Raw genomic sequence first — 20,242 nt, 5'->3', positions numbered from 1 at the left:
TATTTTTTTTATCACTATGTGGTCATTTGCTTTTATTTAGTACATTATAATCAATGAAATATACTATATAAATATAATAAATATAACAGTGTAGTGCTTAAGTCCTTTCAATGACATTGTAAAGCGAGAATGTACAACTGTGAGGTTTTGTCAAGTTTATTTGTGTAGCCCTTAATAACAAAGGAGTCCCAAAGGGCTTCACAGACCCCAGTTAACAAAGATTGATGAACATCTAAATCTAAATCTGATTTTGTTCATTATTCCACTTGGTTTTTTTTGACACTGTGAACAGTCACAAGGATCCGCTCTGTGCCAAGATGGCTGCCAGGTGTCTCTGGTGGGACATCTGGAAGCCATTAGCGTCCCCATGGTAACAAGAGGTCAGGGCGCCTGTTGACTGATGCGTGTCTGAACGTGTTGTGAATCCTCCCGCTTGGAGGAGTGTTGTTGGCACACGTGAAACGAACTAATACCGCGTTTACGACGGTTGGTTAGCGAAGTGGGCGGTGCGTCAACTTCCTGTTGTTAAAAGGCACACAAATTGACCCGAGATGGCAGGTTGACACACACGCTTTATGACTCGTTCCTGTCAGCGTGTGTGACCGGGAAAAAAGTTGCAGTGACGCATCTTGAAAGGGGAAACCTTAAGTGAATCCTACCCAGTAAAATATTTTAATTTTAAAAATTGGTTTTGGTAAGTAGTGTATTTAATGAAGTCTAATTTGTCAGAAAATAAACATTCCACTTCATATAGTAACAATTGGGAAAATATTACAAAATGTTTTTTTTCAAATACAGTAAAACTATTGTGTTTAAGTTATAAATGTAATTGATTTTATAAATGTACTGTATGTTTGTATAATGATATAGCATTTTATCCATGTGTTCAATCATCAATTATAGTGAGTAAAATCAGGAAATGGGATAAAGATCCCCTAATGACGTAAGGCATTATTGCAAAATATGGATAAATTGCTGGATTAATGTAAAGCAAGGAAGAATTAAAGGAAAAGAAAACACAAATATTTGGCATAATTAGACAGAAGATATGAGAACCATTCCATTTATGACTGCAAATCCAGTAAAACAGTAGGATATTGCACAAAAAGGGGTTCAATGAAAGACTAATAGTTGGGGAAAAAATGTACTTGGACAATGACAAAATTTGTATCATTTTCAGGTAAACAATTTTCCTATTCAACTATTAAAAAATTGTTTTATATGTGTAGCGTATATTGGTCAAATAAAAATGTAATTTAGTAGAAAATAATAATAAGCCGGAAGCGACGCTTGGGTTACTTTCGGTTTACCGTAATTTTATGTTTAATTGTTAAAATCAAACTAATATGTCCCGAAAAGGGCAAAAAAGGCGAAACTCTTAGGAAAAATTACAAGAAACCTTTTTATCAGTCTCGTAATCTGAAGGTTGCTACACTGTGAAATTTTGAGTTCTAGATGACAGAGGCTTACTTAAACTCAGAACACACACACAAAATACAACCAAGAGTGGAATTTTATGGTATATTTAATGACATCTACAAGGGATCTAGAGGGAAACACACAAAGGGGTCTAACTAACGAAAGAAAATAACACTAATAATGGTAAAAGAGAGGAAAATCAGCGTACGAAAAGGGGAATAGAACATTGTGTGTTGGACTAAAGTTGGAAATGTGAGCGTTTACTGCGTTGAGTCAAAGCCAGAGAAAGCAAAGTTAGGATTTCGTGTGAAGCTAGTAATTTCCCCAAAATTAGTAGGCACTGATGTTGTACATCATAGTAAGGATTGCAGTGTCTACTCACGAACGCAGATCAGCTGGTCTTTGGGGAGTGGTCTTCCTCCGGACCTCAGGTGGAAACAAAGCAGGTTTGGTTGAAGGAAAAAGATGCACAAAAATCAAAACAAAAAAGAAATTGCAAAGGAAAGTTGTTGTCCCGTTTGGATGCGCTCGTAACTATCCTGCCGGTTGAACTGGTGGTGGCCCGAGCTCTGGCCCTCAGATGCGTGCAAGACCGGTATGGGATGCCGGTAGTTGCTCACTGAGGCTCCGCCGACCCATCGTGGCTAGGAAAAGCGATCGTGCACATGGTGGCACCAGAGGCGCCCGAGGACAATGGACACTAAAGAAGGGTGAGGGTGGTGGCTGGAGGAACCAAGAAGCTGAAGACCGGGAAGAGAGAGAGCCAAGATCGCAAGAAAAAGAGGAGTAGAGTTTAAATACCCAGAGGGTATGTCAAGGGGGACGGAGAAACTGGAGGGAGACCACACCCATCAGCTTGAATCTAGTCCAGACTTTTGAACCATACAATGGGTTTAGATATCATATTAATCTAAAACACTCCCAACTTTGTACTCTCACGCATAGAATCATTGTTTAAACTTTGGTCGTGCCAGATCGGTTGCTTATGGTTCAATGCAACATTTCGTACTGTTTGATTTCAAATCATGAGGAACAGTTCTCAAAATCTGTAAAACCTGACGCAATAGCGACACAGACACCATGGCATACATTTGGAATATTTCTAATGAGTTCGTAAGATATCAAAATGGACATTTTATCTTAAGTTAACAAACATCAAAGGAGAGTCCACGGGTTCGAGCTTGCAGTTCCTCTCAACGCAAGTGGGTGGCGCCTTACGTGCATGTTTGAATATTAACCAAATAGTCTTCTTGGAGGGAGGGTCCCTCAATCTTTTGGTTGGGGAAGGAGTCTTTTGAAGCCAGGTATGAAGATTTGATGGGAAGCTGCTCATTAGGTTAAGGTCCACTTGACGTACACCAGGCATTCTCCTAGTGGCCGTCTCACAGCAGGGCAGCGTGGAGGAATGGGGTTATCAAGTGGTTGGGAGTCCCTGTGGCACCTCCAATTGCGGTAGCATATCCGCTACATATGTTACAGTCAGAATAATGTCACTTTGTCCAAATGGTATTGAGAACTTAAACAGATTTATTCATCCTAATGTATGTAATCCCTTAACAAATTTAAAAGCTACAATGGGTACGTATTCAGACCCCTTAAATGTTTCACTTTTTGTTATATTGCAGCCATTTGCTAAAATCATTTAATTTCATTTTGTTTCCTCATTAATGTACACACAGCACCCCATATTGACAGAAAAAAACGGAATTGTTGAAATCTTTGCAGATTTATTGAAAAAGAAAAACTGAAAAATCACACAGTATAAAGACCCTTAACTGTGACACTCATATATATTTTGCCCTTAATTCTAAGCAGTGTGTGTGGAGAAAACCAGGCACTGCTCATCACCTCTTCAATACAGTCCCAACAGTGAAGCATGGTGGTGGCAGCATCATGCTGTGGGGGTGATTTTCAGCTGCAGGGACAGGACGACTGGTTGCAATCGAAGGAAAGATGAATGCGGCCAAGTACAGGGATATCCTGGACGAAAACCTTCTCCAGAGTGCTCAGGACCTCAGACGGGGCCGAAGGTTCACCTTCCAACAAGACAATGACCCAAAGCACACAGCTAAAAAAACAAAGGAGTGGCTTCAGAACAACTCCGTGACTGTTTTTGAATGGCCCAGCCAGAGCCCTAATTTAAACCCAATTGAGCATCTCTGGAGAGACCTGAAAATGGCTTTCCACCAACGTTCACCATCCAACCTGACAGAACTGGAGAGGATCTGCAAGGAGGAATGGCAGATGATCCCCAAATCCAGTTGTGAAAAACATGTTGCATCATTCCCCAAAAGACTCATGGCTGTATTAGCTCAAAAGGGTGCTTCTATTAAATACTGGGCAAAGGGTCTGAATACTGTGTGATATTTCAGTTTTTCTTTTTTAATAAATCTGTAAAAATGTAAACAATTCCGTTTTTTTCCTGTCAATATGGGGTGCTGTGTTGTACATTAATGAGGAAAAAAATTAACAAATTATTTTAGCAAATGGCTGCAATACAATAACAAAGAGTGAAAACTTTACGGGGGTCTGCATACTTTCCGTACCCACTGTCCATTTTTTGACACCTCGAAAGTCTACACTTCATAATACATGTTGATCATTTCATTTTAAATGCATTGTGCCTCTTATGTTCTAAGGCAAAATTAATAAAACATCTTTATTTATAATAAACTCATTTAAATTGTTGTTCATCCACAACAAAAGTGTTACATTGCAAAAACATTTATCGCATATCTGACTGGTTGTCCTGTTGCTGTTTGGACAGCCTCGTATGAGACTCCTATTCTTTCTCCACAGGAATAACCAGGATGTTCCAGCAAACAGGTGTGTTTGCTTAACTTGATGGTTACATTGAAGCGGAAGCATTTAGTGTTTGTTAAGAGAAAAGTAACCAATATATAAAAAACAACATTTTACAGTAGCCCCGCTTCTTCTTGTCTTCTTCTTCTTTGTAGTCTTCTCAATCTTCTTCGTATGTCATCCTTTTCTTATTTTTCATCATTGTCTGTCTTCTTCATCTTCTTCGTCGTCTTCCTCTTTGTTTGCCGTCTTCATCGTCTTAATTGGTTTCAGCCTTCGTCGTCTGTGGCTCAGTTGGTAGGCCAAGGTCGTCCAATCCTGGCTCTTACTGTCTGCTGTTGAAGTGTCCTTAGGCGAGACACTGAACCCTTGTTCTCAGTAGGGCTGCCAGCGCCTTGCATGCATCTCATCTTCTTTTTTCATGTCATCTTCATCTTCGTTGTCTTCTATCTTCTTGGTCTGTCATAATTTATTTCATGTCTTCTTTGTCTGTTGTCGTCTTCCGCTAAAATTCCCCTAAATTGTGGCACACTCTTTAGCACACCTTTATACACAGTATAATAGGTGCGTTCAACCCTACATCATTTTTGCTTGAATTGTCTTTTGCATTACATGGCGCAAAGGGCCCCGTCATCATTCTTGGTCGTCTTTCACTCTGAGCTGCCCTTCCTCTCCAGGTATCTTTCACTTTCTTTTCTATTTCAAAAATAAGCATGCACACACATTTCATTTGTTCCTCCAGAGGACAAGGGCAACAGGTTTTGCCACGTATTAATAATCAAAGTAACAATGTAGTTTATGGTGAATGCAGCAGCTTCAAAATCATTTTGACGGCCCTCGATTGCTTGTAGCAACGACTATTAGAAACTACTGTTTATGACCTACTTGAGTAGTCTATTATTATATTGGTGGACCAGCTAGGACACTTCTTGCTAGGAGTAGGAGTCCCCCCCCCCAGAAAAAAAGTATATAATACAATAAATCTGTGCTAATCAATGTATTGGAAGAAAAATGCTATCTCTGATGCATAAAATATCACAATGCAGTGATGGTGCGATAATGGGTATATTGGAACAAAAAACAGTTACGATACATCTCAATATCTAGACCAACGATGTCATGATACAGCAACTTTGTGCTACTTGATATATTTTAAGAAAACAATCACAATATCTATGCTAACGATACCTATATTATGATTACAAAAATATACCAAAATTGCGCTTGTACTGTACACAAGCGGCAAAGATTCCCTGTAATTACCATTAATATCCAAATATGTCTCTTGTTGAGATCATAAACATATTTCCTGGACACCAATTACTACTTTCCTATTATCCAGGGCTTTGGCACCATCTTGTGGCATCCTAGAACATTATAGAAAGAGCACAAGAAAGGTTTCTCAGGATAGGGATCAGTTCCACAGAAAAAAATGCCAATAGCTGAATTTGTGAAACGCAATAATTGTTTTATCTGACACAATAATATCATTATGACACAGCTATGTGTATCGGTACTCTATCACAAGAGACTATATGATACATTGCGTTTTTTTTTGGTCCCGTCTTTACTTTTTGTGTTGCGTCAGCGCTAGCATCGGTGATAATATCACATTATTTTTTTTTTGTAATAAAATACCCCTATCCCGACCTAAACGCTAATCTTTGGTATTTCCAGTGAAGAGGAGGCACGGCGACAGCATGTCCATCGCCATCACCCGCGCTAGCAGCCTTACTGACGAACTGGACTGCATGTGTGAGGATATTCCTCTCACTGTGGTGATGGACAACACTCAGTAAGTCATCCCTCCACACTTTTAATTCCAATCTGATCCTGATAGTACCTGTGCCGTGACAATGCACCTTTTGTCGGCCTTCAACTCTGGAGGGTCCGTGGCATGGAATACAGTGTTCCCAACTAAAGTAGGGGATGTTGCTAAAATGTCATCTATCTATCTATATATCTATTGATCTATCCAGCTATTCTTAAAACATACTGTAGCTCATAGTGCGCTTTTGTAGCCGATGGGTGTGATTCTCAGTCACACAGTGAGTGACTGAGAATTTGTGGCATTTAGAGGAAAATATGTGTGTCTTATTTTATCAGTCACATTAGTAAACAAAAATGTTGCTAGGTGATTTTTGGTGAAGAGTAGTGGCTAGGGTAGTCAAAAAAGGTGCCAAATCTAGAAAAAAAAGTGCTAAATTGGCATAAATGATGGAAAAACACTTCCTGGATGGCGTCACCAGCTCCCGTTGACCTAGCTTGTGCCACTTGTGCTCTCCAAAATGTCATTGCGACACAGTGACATTTTCATCGCTTCCTACGCTAACACGCTGACAAAGTATCCACAAACAGTCTCCACATGCAACAGCGAGAGGTCGTAGACAACAATTCCACAGTGTTACAAAAGAATAGTTTCACTCTATCTTCTCTCTATATCCTGAACAGACACTTAATGCAAATTTCCCATAGGATTACATAGATTAGATTGATGGGCATTTTATAATGCGTCAGTGCTCCAGGGGGTCACAATGCTCACTAAATCAGTGATCCCACACCACTATACTGTGAGAGATCATCAGGTGTGCCACAGGGATATTATCCAACTTTTTTTTTAATTATTTTTTTTTTAACTTGTAGTTGGTAGGGGTAAAGCTGTATTATTTTTCAAAGCATCCACTGAATCAAGCTTTTGTTGATGCCAAGTTCCAGTGCAGCCCTCTGGATAGAGTTTCCCTGGTTTTTCGTGGATGTCTGCTAAGTTCAGTGTTTTCATCAGATGTGGTAGTAGCAGGCCTTCCTTTGCGTAGTGTGTCAAGAACAGATACTGTTTTGAGAAATTTGCCATGGCTAGCGTAAATTGTATTATGCAAGGTGACGGCCATAATGCTTCTCAAACTAGCGCTGAACTGCATTCGGGGACAGAATAACTCCTGACTAGGCGTTAATTTTACAACGCTGTTCCAAAGTTAATTGCCAAGCATGGTCAAGGGAATGATATGCTCGATATAAGGATCGCAAAGCCTATGCTATCAATGGCGTATGCCTACCGAATGATACCTGAAACGAAAAAAAAAAAAGTATATAGAGAATTTTGGGACACCCTGTGTTGTTGTATTATTACCTCCACCAAGCAAAAAATGATGTGAGGATTGGTTAGCCAGCAGGATTGTGGAACTACATAAGGAATTTTAAATTTTTGGTGGGTATCTGTATAAATGGAGCAGGGGAGCAGTGACCCACCACATCCAGCAGATGCCGCTTTTTCAAAAGAAGACTTTTCCGTGCTGCGTTCTCCCTGCTTCGTAATACAGATTACTGCCATCTACAGGACTGGAGTAGAACAGTATGTACCTTGGCATGTTGGGATTTTTTAAAAGTCTCATCGGGAAAAATTGATAATCAATTAACACATTTTTTGGTATGGAATAGGAGAATCTCTGTGCATCTGAATGAAGTCACATTTGGTCCTAACTATCGCTTTTTATCTTTTCCCAACATGCAAAATAAAATAAAAAAAAATACTAAAATAGGTGCCACTATTGCACATATTCTTCCTGCTCATGTGTGCTTCCCTCTCACCGAGCCTATTTTTATGCCCCCCTGGCTTCTTTGAATTTTCACTCTACATTCTGTGCCCTCTTAGGAAAAAAAAATGCTCAGTGAACCTTTTGTTCCAAACTTTCGAGGCACAATGTATCATTATTAACCTCATTTGATTAACACTTAATATTCATATCGCCCATGTTCTCCACTCACGAGAATCCTCCAGTGCCTTCAAAATAAACAAAAAATAGACCAAATCCATGGAGGAGAGTTCTGTGCATCAGAATGCTTCTTGTTTCTCTTTGTAGTCTTTTGACTTGCCCGTTCGTGGCTTCGGTCCAGGACTCTTTCTCGACACACCACTTGAATTCCACAAGGTACTGTACTGGCTCTCACTCTATTCTCTTTTTTTCCACCACTTTTCCTTCCTTCCTTCCTTCCTTCCTTCCTTAATTCCTGCCTTCCTCATTATGGAAGTCCTTGTTGTGTACACGTGCACAGGTAATGAGGAACATAAGTATGTTGGGAAATTGACTCAACTGATAATAATGTGGTAGTAGTTAATATCTTTGGTGACTTATTGATGGAGGCCAGCAGTGTGTTGAACTCAAAAATGCATAACTTAATACAGTAGTTCTCAAACTGTGGCCTGGGGATCTGTGAGCTGCAGGGGGTCCGCAGAATGATTTTCATAACTACACATTGGGACCAAATAAACATAATACGCTCTACTTTAGCTTTGTGCCAGTTAAAAGCTCTGCATTTTATGTGACGTATCATCACATAAAATATTCATGCATGAATATTTTTTGTTACAACAAAAGGCATATTTTTAAAGGATTACTCCTTTATTTTTATTTTATTTTTTTGAAAAAAGCATTTAAAAAAAAATAATGCACTACTTTTCTTTTTAAGAGAATAAGGTTGTCTTGTCCAGAATAAAAAGCTTAATATTCCAATAATATTCATGCAGGGATTACAGATTTATCTGATGGTTTATTTTGTTTTTATTGGCAGGCTAATCCACAGACAGACAGACTCATATGTTTACATACTCATTTGCAGAATTTATAAGATGTGTACGATGCTTTAAAGAAAACATAAGTGATGAAGCAAAACATGTTTATTTTATTTTTAATTGGATTCAAATTAAACTATAAGGCATTTCAGAAAAAGTACAATCATTAAACACAACATAGTAATAAAGAAAATAATGAGATGGTCCCAGTTCAGTCAGTGAACTTGTTAATGTAACATTACGATCCCCCTGACCCCCTCCACGAACAAGGGCAACTTTTTAATTCCTAGGGCATTTAGGTCTAAGCATGAAACTGAATGGGGTTCTTGAGAAAGTTTCTTCCCTGTTAGTTGTCCCTGGACCCCAAAAAAGTTTGAAAACCCCTGCCTTGCTGAACCGAACTGTCCTGAAAAGGTCGCGTCTCTGTTTTGACATGATTTGCCGATGCGTGCCAGAGTGCTGGTCCTCCTTTCAAGTGTTTAAAGTGGACGTTGGGAGACAGTGCACGCTTGTGTCCCGTGCAGCGCCGACGTGCTCGTAAGTCAGCTTTAATGGGCCGGCTCAGACTGGAGCCGTGCTGGGCACTCCCAAAACAGCTGCCTCATTCCGGCCCTGGTGTCACGCCACTGAGGATAGTGCTGTCATTTTGGACTCCTTATGTGGATCCACACCCCGAACTGCCCGAGGGTGCGTCTACTACCGATTGCACGCGCCAAGTTTTCCCTCTTTGACTCCTCTGTTGTAGCATGAGCTGGAGAGTTCCGCTGTTTGTTTGGATTTGTTGCAGAGGACCTTCTCCGAAAAGAGACTCTTACTTTGCAGCTGCGTGGGAGGAGTGTTTTTTTCTTTTTCTTTCATTCACATGTGTGAGAAGCGTCAGCATAGTCATCACTGAGCCTCTGAAGAGGAAGTGGTGCAGGGTAGCATATGCATGCTATCCTCCCCTAAAGCATGCACACACTGTAGCTACAAATGTCAAGTGTTTTTTTTTTTTCTAAACATTTTTTTTTTTGTCAAACCTGAACATATCCAGTTGTGCCCTTTTTATTATTATTTTTTACTTTGACTACTGCAGTACAACTACATACTCATTCTGGTTTATTTCGCATGTATTCTTGAGCTGGAAAATGCCATAATTCTTAAATTTGTCTTCCCCCACTATTTTTTTTTCTGCAGAGTGAATGAGTTTTAAATTATTATTATTTTTTTATTGTATTCAGTTTATATAAACTGATTTCATTTTTAGATGTGTTTTTATAACGTACTGCATTCCATCCATCCATCTTCTGAGCTGCTTCTCCTCACTCGGGTCATGGGCATGCTGGAGCCTATCCCAGCTATCATCGGGCAGGAGGCGGGGTACACTCTGAACTGGTTGCCAGCCAATCGCAAGGCACATACAAACAACCAAACAAACACTCACAGTCACACCTATGGGCAATTTAGAGTCGTCAATTAACCTACCATGCGTGTGTTTTTGGGATGTGGGAGGAAACCGGAGTGCCCGGAGAAAACCCACGCAGGCACGGGGAGAACATGCAAACTCCACACAGGCGGGGCCAGGGATTGAACCCCAGTTGTCAGAACTGTGAGGCAGACGGTCTAACCAGTCTACCACCATGCCGCCACATACTGCATTCAGTTTATTTAATTTTATGTATTGTTTTTCTTATTTTTATATTTTATTTGCTTAGTTTTTTTGATAATTAATTAATAATAATAATAATAATTACTTATTTAATGTGGCTTCTATCTCTGCTTTAAAGTAAGTCATGAAAAATTCAGATGGGCTATTTTAATTTAATTTTATATTTCTGTTTCAGTTTTTTTGCAACAGAATGCATGCTCTATCAATTTTTAAAATTTTAATTTTTTGTCTTTATAATGATAAGAATCAAAATAATAATAATCGTATTTTTTTCTGTTTTAAAGTAACTCATGATGAATTCAGAAGGCCTTTTCTAATTATTTCCATTGTGCTTTATTTTAATTCTGCTATAAATTAACTCATAATAATAGTTTTTCCCCAATTATCAGATTTTTTAAAAAAATGTTTTTTACTTTTAACTTTCTTTGTGTTTTAAATGAGCTCATGATGACTCCAGGAGGACTTTTCTATCTATTGCCATGTATTTTATTTTATATAATTTCATTTTTTCCCTCTTATTTTTAAATCCAGGAGGACCTTTCTTTCTAGTTGCTAGGCCTCACTCACAATGCCAAACCTCTTCCTTCGTGTGTTTATTCCGATTGTCTCTCAGCCCAGATTCGGTGTCTGTCATCTTGTGACCTGAGGCGGTCAGTCCTTCTTCCTTCTTCTTCTCTTCATCTTCCTCATCCTCAGGCCTGTAAAAGCCTGCACAGGCCACCTGCGGGCAGCTGTTAATTAGTTCCCCCTCTCCCGAGCTGGCCGGAGATAAATAATGAAAAGCCTCTGCAGCAGCGCCACGGGAGGGACTGGAGGCAGAGACGCATGCATCACGAACCCCGGCCTCTGGAAGTGGGGGGCCCTCTCTGCCGAGCAACTGGCGCCTTTTGTTGGGCCGTTGCTGCGAACAAATTGACTTTTTGTCTGTGTGGCCTCTGTATGCTTGTCTTGTACACTGTACTGTGATATCCAGAGCACGGCAGGGGAGGTGCCAGCATACGGCGTTCCGGCTAGAGCACAAAGTGTGCACAGGAGTCTTTTCAAACGGTGACAAATGTTTGGGATGCGACAGGAGTACACAACTATATTCATCAACCCTTGATAACGAATCATGGAAACAAAAGTGTATGTTAAGCACTGGTGGTCGGGCAGATTTGGAACTTTTCAAGATTCGTGCATATGCTTGGATTTGCTCCAAAAACATGAATCCTAGGTTAATTGAAGACTCTAAATTGTCTGTAGATATGAATGTGTTTGTATCTATATGTGCTCTGTGACTTGGGGTTTTTCACTCTACACGGCAGGGGTCGGTTCCTATCCCCGCAAATACTGGGGGATTACTGTATTCACTTTGACATTGGACACATATATCACGATATCGATACTTTGTTCTTCCATACCTTACATTGAAAATTCTGATTGTAGCCCAGCGGTCCCCAACCTTTTTTGCACCATGGACCAGTTTCACGTAAAGATATAGTATTTTCGACAGACCAGCATAGAAACAAATAAAAACAAATTAATAAATATACAAGTCACCATTAAGATGAATGTATTTGTTGTAATTAGTGAGAGATTTGCTTCTCTTCAACAGGCTCGGCTCGTCCTTTCTCGGGGTAATTGTTTTTTCTTCCCCAAAACTCCAAAGGTTTATTTTTAAATGCGGGTTGTTCCAAAGCAGTTTTGATGCCTTCATTGCCTCATTTACGAGCCTGTCGTGCCATACTACACAGAGCAGGTTTGGTGCTTGAGAATCACCTATAAACTTGAATTTTAAGTAGGACCGCAGGTATTCGCTCTCAAGTGCAGCTTTCTTTTTCTTGGAAGTTGGAGGCTCTCCTTCTGTCTCATTCCTGTTCCTCTTTTCGAAGAAGCTCTCCAAACACGTTTGTTTTCTTTTTACTCATTTTTACTAGCTTGTGGGCTTGCTTTTCCCCCTTATCACATGACCGGGATCAGCCTTTTGACAGAGGCACAGTTGGATGGACCTGGATTTTGTTAATGATCGGTAAAATATTTTTCTTAGGTACCAAATGGCCCGGCACCAATCTAGGGTGGGCGCGGTCCCCTGTCTTAAAACTTTTCACAATGTTTGTAAACAATAGGCGCCAAGATACTTAATGTGACAGAACGTTTGTGGAACACTTTTTTTCACAGATGTATATATAAAATTTTCAATAATTTAGCAAAACATAATTGCTAAATCTGCTAGCTAACGTCAGCTATCCATTTCAAAAGCAAAAAAGCACATCTGTGCCATTAATCCAAGTGACAGAAAAGTCCGTTATTTAGCCTATCTGTCAATTATCGTGTTATAAACTCCATCACTTCGATTTTTGAATCAGTTAACCTGTTAAAATGTAAATTATCTCCCTTGGATACAATTTACCTTACGAAAGGTCTTCTTTTTAACTGACACATTCAAACTACAACAGAGAAGGCTAAAATCATCATTCGAGCCATTTCCCCTGTTCTCTCAATCACTTTGCGTTGGTCAAATGACATGTAAGGGTTTGTTTACAAGTGGAAAGCGCTGCCTTCTGTCACCGGGAAGTACCTGTGACATGGTGAAATCTATTGCCTCACAGTTCTCTAAAAACTTGGCACTTAATCGTAAAATGTATGTTGCTGTCATAAGTAAAGTGCGTTTAATGGCTTGTCATTACGTTGGCAACTGCAGTCAAATTAAAACCCAGCCCGTTTCCTACTTGGAAGAGTCCCAGACTTGGCATAGATGCTGCCCTGTCCCTGTGAGGTGTCCGCTCCCCCCCCAAACACCCCATCCCTCTCCGCTCTGACATTAGCGCCGACACCTGGATAAATACACTGCATCTTCTCGCCTGCCCTCCCTGTGGATGAAAAGTGCAGTGTGCAGCAGCACCTGAGTGGCCTGTTTGTACAGCTCGATCCTGAAGGCTTCCTCCGCACTGCTTTTGGCTCGCCTCTTGTACTCTCAGGATTTCACGCCATTTGATGTGGATTTGGAGGCTTGGTGGCTGGAGGGGTGGGGGCCGGGGGTACAGGGAGGAGGAGGGTTTATTCAGGTGTGGCGACCATTGCTGCCGCCGCCCGAACTCTGATGTCGTGTCCATAGGTGGCCAGGTGCTGGAGCTCCGTCAGAAAGCCCCCTCTGTTGTTCCAGCCCTGGAGATGAATAGAGGGCCTGTTGGCGGAGCTTGTTCGCGGGGGCCTGGGGTCGGAACGCCACACCCCCCTACCCTTGCAAATGTCAGATTGAGGATATACTGTATAACATGTCGGGCAGTTAACCTGCTAGAGTGGAGCTAAAACTTTGGGGGGAAAAAAAGAGATTTCACTTTTTGTCATAGGCTTCTTGTTGAGGCAATCCCTGAAACTTTAAAGAAAGTCAGTTGTCGATTGAAAAGCACTGGCGAGAAGCCTGTACGTACAGTAGCTAACAATTTGAAAATCTAAAATCTCTTGACAGATGTTATTCAACACATCATTCCTTGTGTCCATGATTAGTCAAAATCAATAGAGTTCCTTCTCCGTCAATGGGAAACAATCCCTGAAGCTTTAAATATGTACGGTTGAAAATTGTATCCGGTGGGATGCTGACAAATAAACACAGAACTAGTAAACGGTCGTTGGTTTGACTACGGGTACCTGAACTTCCTGATATCAAATACTGTCCAAAATCAATAACTACGATTCTTGTCCTCTCAATGGTCTGTAGAAATTTTTGCTTGGCAAATACAATTTGGAGCCAGGCTACCCTAAGTACAAAAGTAGAACAATTTTAAAAAAATTTTTTTTACTAGCTTTATGCAATATTTGATAAGTTGGCAAAACAAAAACAAAACTCCACACAAAATAGTCTAGCTAGCTTTGGCTTGTATGATATCTAAACAATGTGTTCTCATAGCTGTGCTAACATTGTGAACTGACGAAAGCTACGTTTATACTTTATTACCGACAGGTTTGTACTTTGTTTAAGACCATCTAGGCCAGAACGGATGGTCGTGACTCGTGAGACAACATGGGGGACGGGATGGGCAAACGTAACTGGCCGTGATTGCCATGTCACGGTGCTTTCATGGTGCTAATGAGAAAACTAGTCAGCCGTAGTTAAACAGGGTAAACGCAACATTACCTGACAGTCCGTATTAGGGTGTAACACAACTAGAAGACAATTGGTTGTGGGACGGTATCATAGACTCGCAACCTGCAAGTCTTTTAAAGCTAACCCATCTGGTTCATTTACCTGCAATGCTTGCCGTGGCATACCCGTTTATAACACTTAATGTTGTGTGTGGGCTGCTAGTCAGTTAAATTCACTAATAGTAACAACTGAAAAAATACACCTTACCTGTATGTGTTTTTTCAGTTTAGAAAACGGCAGAAGCTGGTGATTGGTTCGCCACAAATCTTTCCTGCAGCTGACAACATCAAACAATTCTCCTTCTTCAACGATCTGTTGTCAGCATCACTAATGCCCCCTGGTTCACGTTCCTCTATGTTGTCCTGTTTTTTCAATCAGTCTCACTCAGTCGAGATCTCAACCGTGGTTGACTTTAACGCTCTCTATTTTTGTGTCGTTGTCCACAGAGTTTGAAAAAAAAGTTAACTCGCCCATTTTGACAAAATAAGGACTAGAAAGTACTGATATCTGTTTTCAAATGTAGGGAGTGTAAGGTAAAAAGTCGTCAGAAAAATAAATACTCACGTAGAGTACAAAGTACTGAAAAAAAGTATTTTTGTACATCCTTACGTCACACCGCTGTTGGAGACAGATGTGTTTATTGCTAAACTGGTTCCTCCTCACGCGTCTGTCGCCTCGTTGGCTGCTGTATTTTTCCACTGCTTTAATAGGAGCCATATAGAGCAGAGTTTATGGTGAGAGACCCCCCGGGTGGGCTATGGCAGTAAATGTGACTAATAACCACCCCAAGTCAGTCTCCTCTGGTGCTGAAAGGCCGCACTCTTTATGTACCGCAAGTGTGCTGTAAACGTCTTGTTCTGAGCACTTTTCAAGCTCACTTTGAGTCTATCTTTTCAAAGGCAGAGGTGACGGGTGCCGACACGTCAAAGGAGTGGAAAAGTGGGGGAATAAATAGTACAAAAAACATTAATTATAATAATTTTCTAATGTTGCCTATAATTTCAAACCGTGATTAATAGGCATTCTGTTTTTTTTATATTACACAATCTCAACGTCTCGTGGCTACGCAACAAAATAAATGCATTATAAAACTATATATAAACAATACTATAGATATACCCTTTTTGTGTTGAAAGTCAGATTAAATATTTCTAAACAAATAGAAGCCTCTGTGTGTGTGTGTGTGTGTGTGTGCATAAATGCACATCCTTTTATGACCAGCAGGACGCACTGTTGCAACATCAATCTAAATTCGAGCTCCTCACTTAACCCGTTTGATTTTTAACTTTTTACCCCCACCCCCCAAGTTAAGATGCCATCGTCAGCAAAATGTTCACATTTCCACCCAGAGCAAGAAGGATATGTTAAGTGTAGCGTTTAGATTAAGTGGAAATGTCCTAAGATTTTTTTTTTTTTTTTTTTTTTTTTTTTTAATTAAGTTTCCATCCACCCTGACTTTTGGTGTCCAATGTCGGGCGTGTCTTGGCGGCGAGTCCATCTCACACCAACCATTACCGACCGACGTGGCCCTGCTCATTGTCATATTTCCAGCCCACTTTTCCATCCTTCAGTGCGGAGGAAGCAGAAAAAGAAAATAATCAAGGAAACCACACTTTTCCCTCTCTATCAAAGCTGTGTTTTTCTTTGTGCTCCCAGCCAGCGTTCACGGCCTTTGCGGCGGACATCGAACAAAAGTTGCGGTGGCTCTGAAACACCCAACATATCAAGTTCCTACTTGATATGATTTCTTTTAATCTATAGCCATCTCACTTGGAACAAAGTGTATGTGGTGAAAATGTATGTATGTTTGATTGCAATCTTTTATCAATTATTTGTATTATTTTGTCTCATTGTCTCGCTCACCTTGGGTCAGGCCGCAGCACACATTCTAGCGGTCGTCCTTTTCAGGAAATGCAGTGTTGGGAGGTGAGCCTCTGGGGCAGATGTGTGTGTGTGTGTGTGTGTGTGTGTGTGTTTTTGTTCACGTTCACGCACGCTTTTAACGTGTTGTTTTTACGGGAAGCGTATCTGCAGTCCGGGATGTGTGGATGAATGACATGAGGTAATGCCTGCTTTGTTATTGTTCTTAGTATGAGTGTGTTGGAGGTGTGTGTATGCATGCATTCCAGTGCTTACTGTATGTACACAACAAACACACATTCCTCTTCTTGAGAATACAATAGAATAGAATAAGCTTGAAACTGTATTACAGCAGCCGCACAACAACAATGATAATATATATATGACCGATAAAATCCCCAAATGTGCATAATGTACTTACTATATCAGGGAACGTAATTGCCTGGAATGACCAGCATAAATAATTTGATTCTCAATACACAGACGTGAACCGCAGAAAGAATAGTCAGCAGCAATGTACGTGACAACTGTATCTAAGTAGAAAATAATATACTGTATATGTACATGTGAACGGCAAACTGTAAATAAATAAATTGATGCAATATATAGTACATATAATAGTGAATGTGAACAATGGCAAGAATAGTCAGCATCTGGACAGGAATAGAGAAGACGTATATGTAAATGTGAACTGCTGTATATGTAGAATTGAATGTAAAGAGCAGTAAGATGAGGTGTGTCACAGAAGTTCCAGGACTGTTTTCACAAAAGATACATTTCAAACCCAAACTAAAAATGTCCCCCTTTGAAGCAATCCCCCTGGAGTCTAAGGCACTTTCCTAGCCTTCTCTGCCATGCCTTCTCACACTCTGCTCCACAGCTCTGTCTTCACGGCCATCTTGATGTGGTCCGTGTCTTTGAAATGAGTCACCTTAATGACCCCCTGGAGCTTGGGGCCAGGTCAGGCGAGGAGGCAGGTTGCTGCAGCACGGCGATGTTCTTCTCAGCCAGGAAGTGTCAGATGCTCAGGCCATTGTGAGCAGGTGAGTTGTCCTGGTAAAGCACCTCTGAGTTGTCCTGCCACAACTCTCACCTCTTAAATGCCACAGGATCTCTCTTGACGTGTTGGTTCATTGCCGGGCCCTGTGGCAAGAACTCGCAGTGGGCAGTGCCCCTCATGAGTTTAGGAATAAGAAAAACAACTTAATTTGCATACAATGACTGTTTCGAGCAGGGATGGAGCAACTTAAATAATGGAAAGGTCTACAATTTTCCCTCAGCACTGCCAGGGGGCCACATCGGACTGTGCACTTCCTAACTAGAATTGTGACAAGAATGTCATTTTAAATATGGACAAAAATATGTACATCTGTTTCTTTATTGAAACAACGTACATAGCAGTATCTTAATGTACTGTATTTCATGTCAAATGCATGTATAAAGATCCGCTGTTCAACAACAAAGGATTTAAAGCAAACAACAACAAAAAAAGTACTTTTAATAATTCTTTTGAAGAAAACAAATTGTTGTTTGTGTACTTTGGTTGAGATCGACCAATAGATTGGCCGCTCTTCGATACCCCATAGTAAGGACATTGATAATCATTTAGGTGTGTTTATGTTAATTAGCTGTCAGATTAAAATTATTATTAACATGAAACTGTGACTTGTGTGGGATACAGTAGCATCCCGGTCAGTTCAGACGATTTGTTAAGCAGAGTTTAGCGTTACCAGGGGCCTCATGTACAAAGACTTGTGTGGATTTCCTCCTAAAACATGGCGTACGCTCAAATCCAGAAAACGTCGTACGCACAAAAATATTCAGATGTATGAAACTCTGCGTACTCATTAATCCAAGCACATTTCCTTTGTACATTCCAATCAACGTGGAAATGAGCGCACATGTTGGAGTAGCCGACTCCTCCCTGTCCACGCCCATATTTGAATATGCAAATCATATTTAAATGAACCCTGCACCTGAGATGCCGATCTGTGCATGATCAGAAAAAAAGGAAAATGAGCAAGTTAATGAAGAAAAATATTTTTTCTGAATGTGAAGTTGCTCAATGAAGTGAAGGCACGCAAAAGTGTGCGGCTGTCAATGCTGTGAAGACAGAATAGCGCGCACACGCTGAACTAAAAAAGAAGTGGTCAGACATTAAGGTGGATGTGATGTGATGTGACAGCTGCCCACCGCCAAAGTGTGGCCAAAAAAAGGAGGAAGAAGCGGCGCGGAGGGCCTCACCCCGTTCGAGGAGAGAATCGCTGTGATCATGGGTGACACTGCTCTCTCAGGGGTAATGGGAGGACACATGGCTCACTATGATCACCCCACAAGGTTAATACCATGTATTTTTATAACTCATAACAAATGTGTTCATACAGTAACCTACACTCAGCCCTGTGAGATAAAGGTTCATGCGTAAATGTTGTGTGTGTGGTATTTGTAATAAATGTTTTGAATAAAAGCACATCAGCATATCAAAGAGGATAACAAAAACTTTTTGATTACTCAATTTATTATTTTAATACACAGGAGAGGACACGAACACTGACAAAAAAAAAATCTTTTTTTTTTTTTTTTTTTTTTAGGAGAAGAGGGGTAAATTATGTCAATTTAAACATTTTAATCATCTGCAACCGATGTACATGTTCAAATTCAAAGGACTCTTTTTTTCAGTGCATGTGCTGGAAGGCGATTGTGAGGGCAATAGGCAATAGGCAGCATAAATGATCGCCTTGATCAATTAATAGGTGTCCTCACAAATATCAGTGGTTCATTAAATACACTGGTTAACAAATTAATTCTCAGTCCTTGCCTCAATTGCATTGTTGAAATCAAATGTTGCTGGGCATAAATTGTTCATCAGTGCTAATTATTCATGTGTCTTTGATGTGCAGATTTATGAGAACAGTTTCCCAGCATTACCTCTAAGTGTCGCCAAAGCACCAAAAGCTGCAGAAACGTGCGTACGCCAGCCATGCAGTTGGCGTGAGGCACCGCACATTTCCACGGTCATGTCACCCTTGATACAACTGACCTTTGCCGTGAAAAAGAACGGACGCCACGTTTTTGTGCGTACGCACCTTTTGTACATGAGGCCCCTGGTGTCTCACCTGGTTATGCTAGTGTGCTCTTCCGAGCAATGATGCAATATTTTCTCCTTCTCCATGTATAAGGAGTTGGTGCTTCTTTGGGCAACCCACTAATGCTGCAAACTCAACCATGGTTGACAGTGTCTTTACAGTCTAGTCCCTAATAATTTACAATATTTGGACTGGAAGTGCTACAAAATAATATCTGCCATCCAGTGGTGAATAGTGTAACTACAACCTACAACCGATGTATGATGGAGGAAGCATTTTTATAACATTCCAAAATTAATCGAGGGGCCACTCCGACTGTGGGTACGGGCCACATGCGGGCCGCGGGCCATCAGTTCCCCATCCCTGCGTTATAGTAAGAATAAATCGCCCAGCAAAACAAGATGTAACCTTGTGTGCTTATTGAAATTGCCAACATTATGGCTGATGAAAGACAAAGCCACGAGAAGTAAATCCCCGCTCCCATGACCACGCTCTGAGCCCCAAGCAGGGAAAAGCAATAGGAAGTCAGCGCAATAAAAGGATCTGACATTGATGGGAGCGTTTCCCAAACACTTAGGAACTTAAGTCATTTGGGCTTTCGGGGGCTCCACTACTTATTTTCGCCATGCTGTGGCAAAAGGTGGCTGCTGACCAGTCTTTCTGTTTGTCCGTCTGTCTTTGTGTCACCTGTGGAACACGCAACACTACCTGTGGCAGCGATGGCGAGTGCGGAATTT

The 20,242-nt window shown here is 40.7% G+C and overlaps 1 protein-coding gene across 15 annotated transcripts in view; it reads left to right on the top strand.

Moving 5' to 3' along the window:
* The window catches only part of kcnq1.2 (potassium voltage-gated channel, KQT-like subfamily, member 1.2), a 192,670-nt gene that overhangs the window by 30,267 nt on the left and 142,161 nt on the right, over positions 1–20,242 (top strand). For 8 of the 15 annotated variants that reach the window (XR_009788554.1, XR_009788551.1, XR_009788552.1 and 5 more), the window contains exons 12-15: positions 4,219–4,245; positions 4,845–4,898; positions 5,899–6,016; positions 8,079–8,147. Coding sequence is in view for 11 of the 15 variants with exons in the window: in XM_061773583.1 (XP_061629567.1) it covers positions 4,219–4,245; positions 4,845–4,898; positions 5,899–6,016; positions 8,079–8,147 (268 nt within the window). In the remaining 4 variants the exon portion in view is untranslated. The remainder of the gene's footprint in view (positions 1–4,218; positions 4,246–4,844; positions 4,899–5,898; positions 6,017–8,078; positions 8,148–20,242) is intronic. The other 7 variants (XM_061773586.1, XM_061773595.1, XM_061773593.1 and 4 more) reach the window with 4 other exon arrangements.

Source organism: Phyllopteryx taeniolatus, chromosome 5 (assembly GCF_024500385.1).
Source record: "Phyllopteryx taeniolatus isolate TA_2022b chromosome 5, UOR_Ptae_1.2, whole genome shotgun sequence".
In the NCBI taxonomy this organism is placed as follows: Eukaryota; Metazoa; Chordata; class Actinopteri; order Syngnathiformes; family Syngnathidae; genus Phyllopteryx; species Phyllopteryx taeniolatus.
Note: the sequence above shows the minus strand (reverse complement) of the source record. Positions and strands in the feature narration are given on the sequence as shown.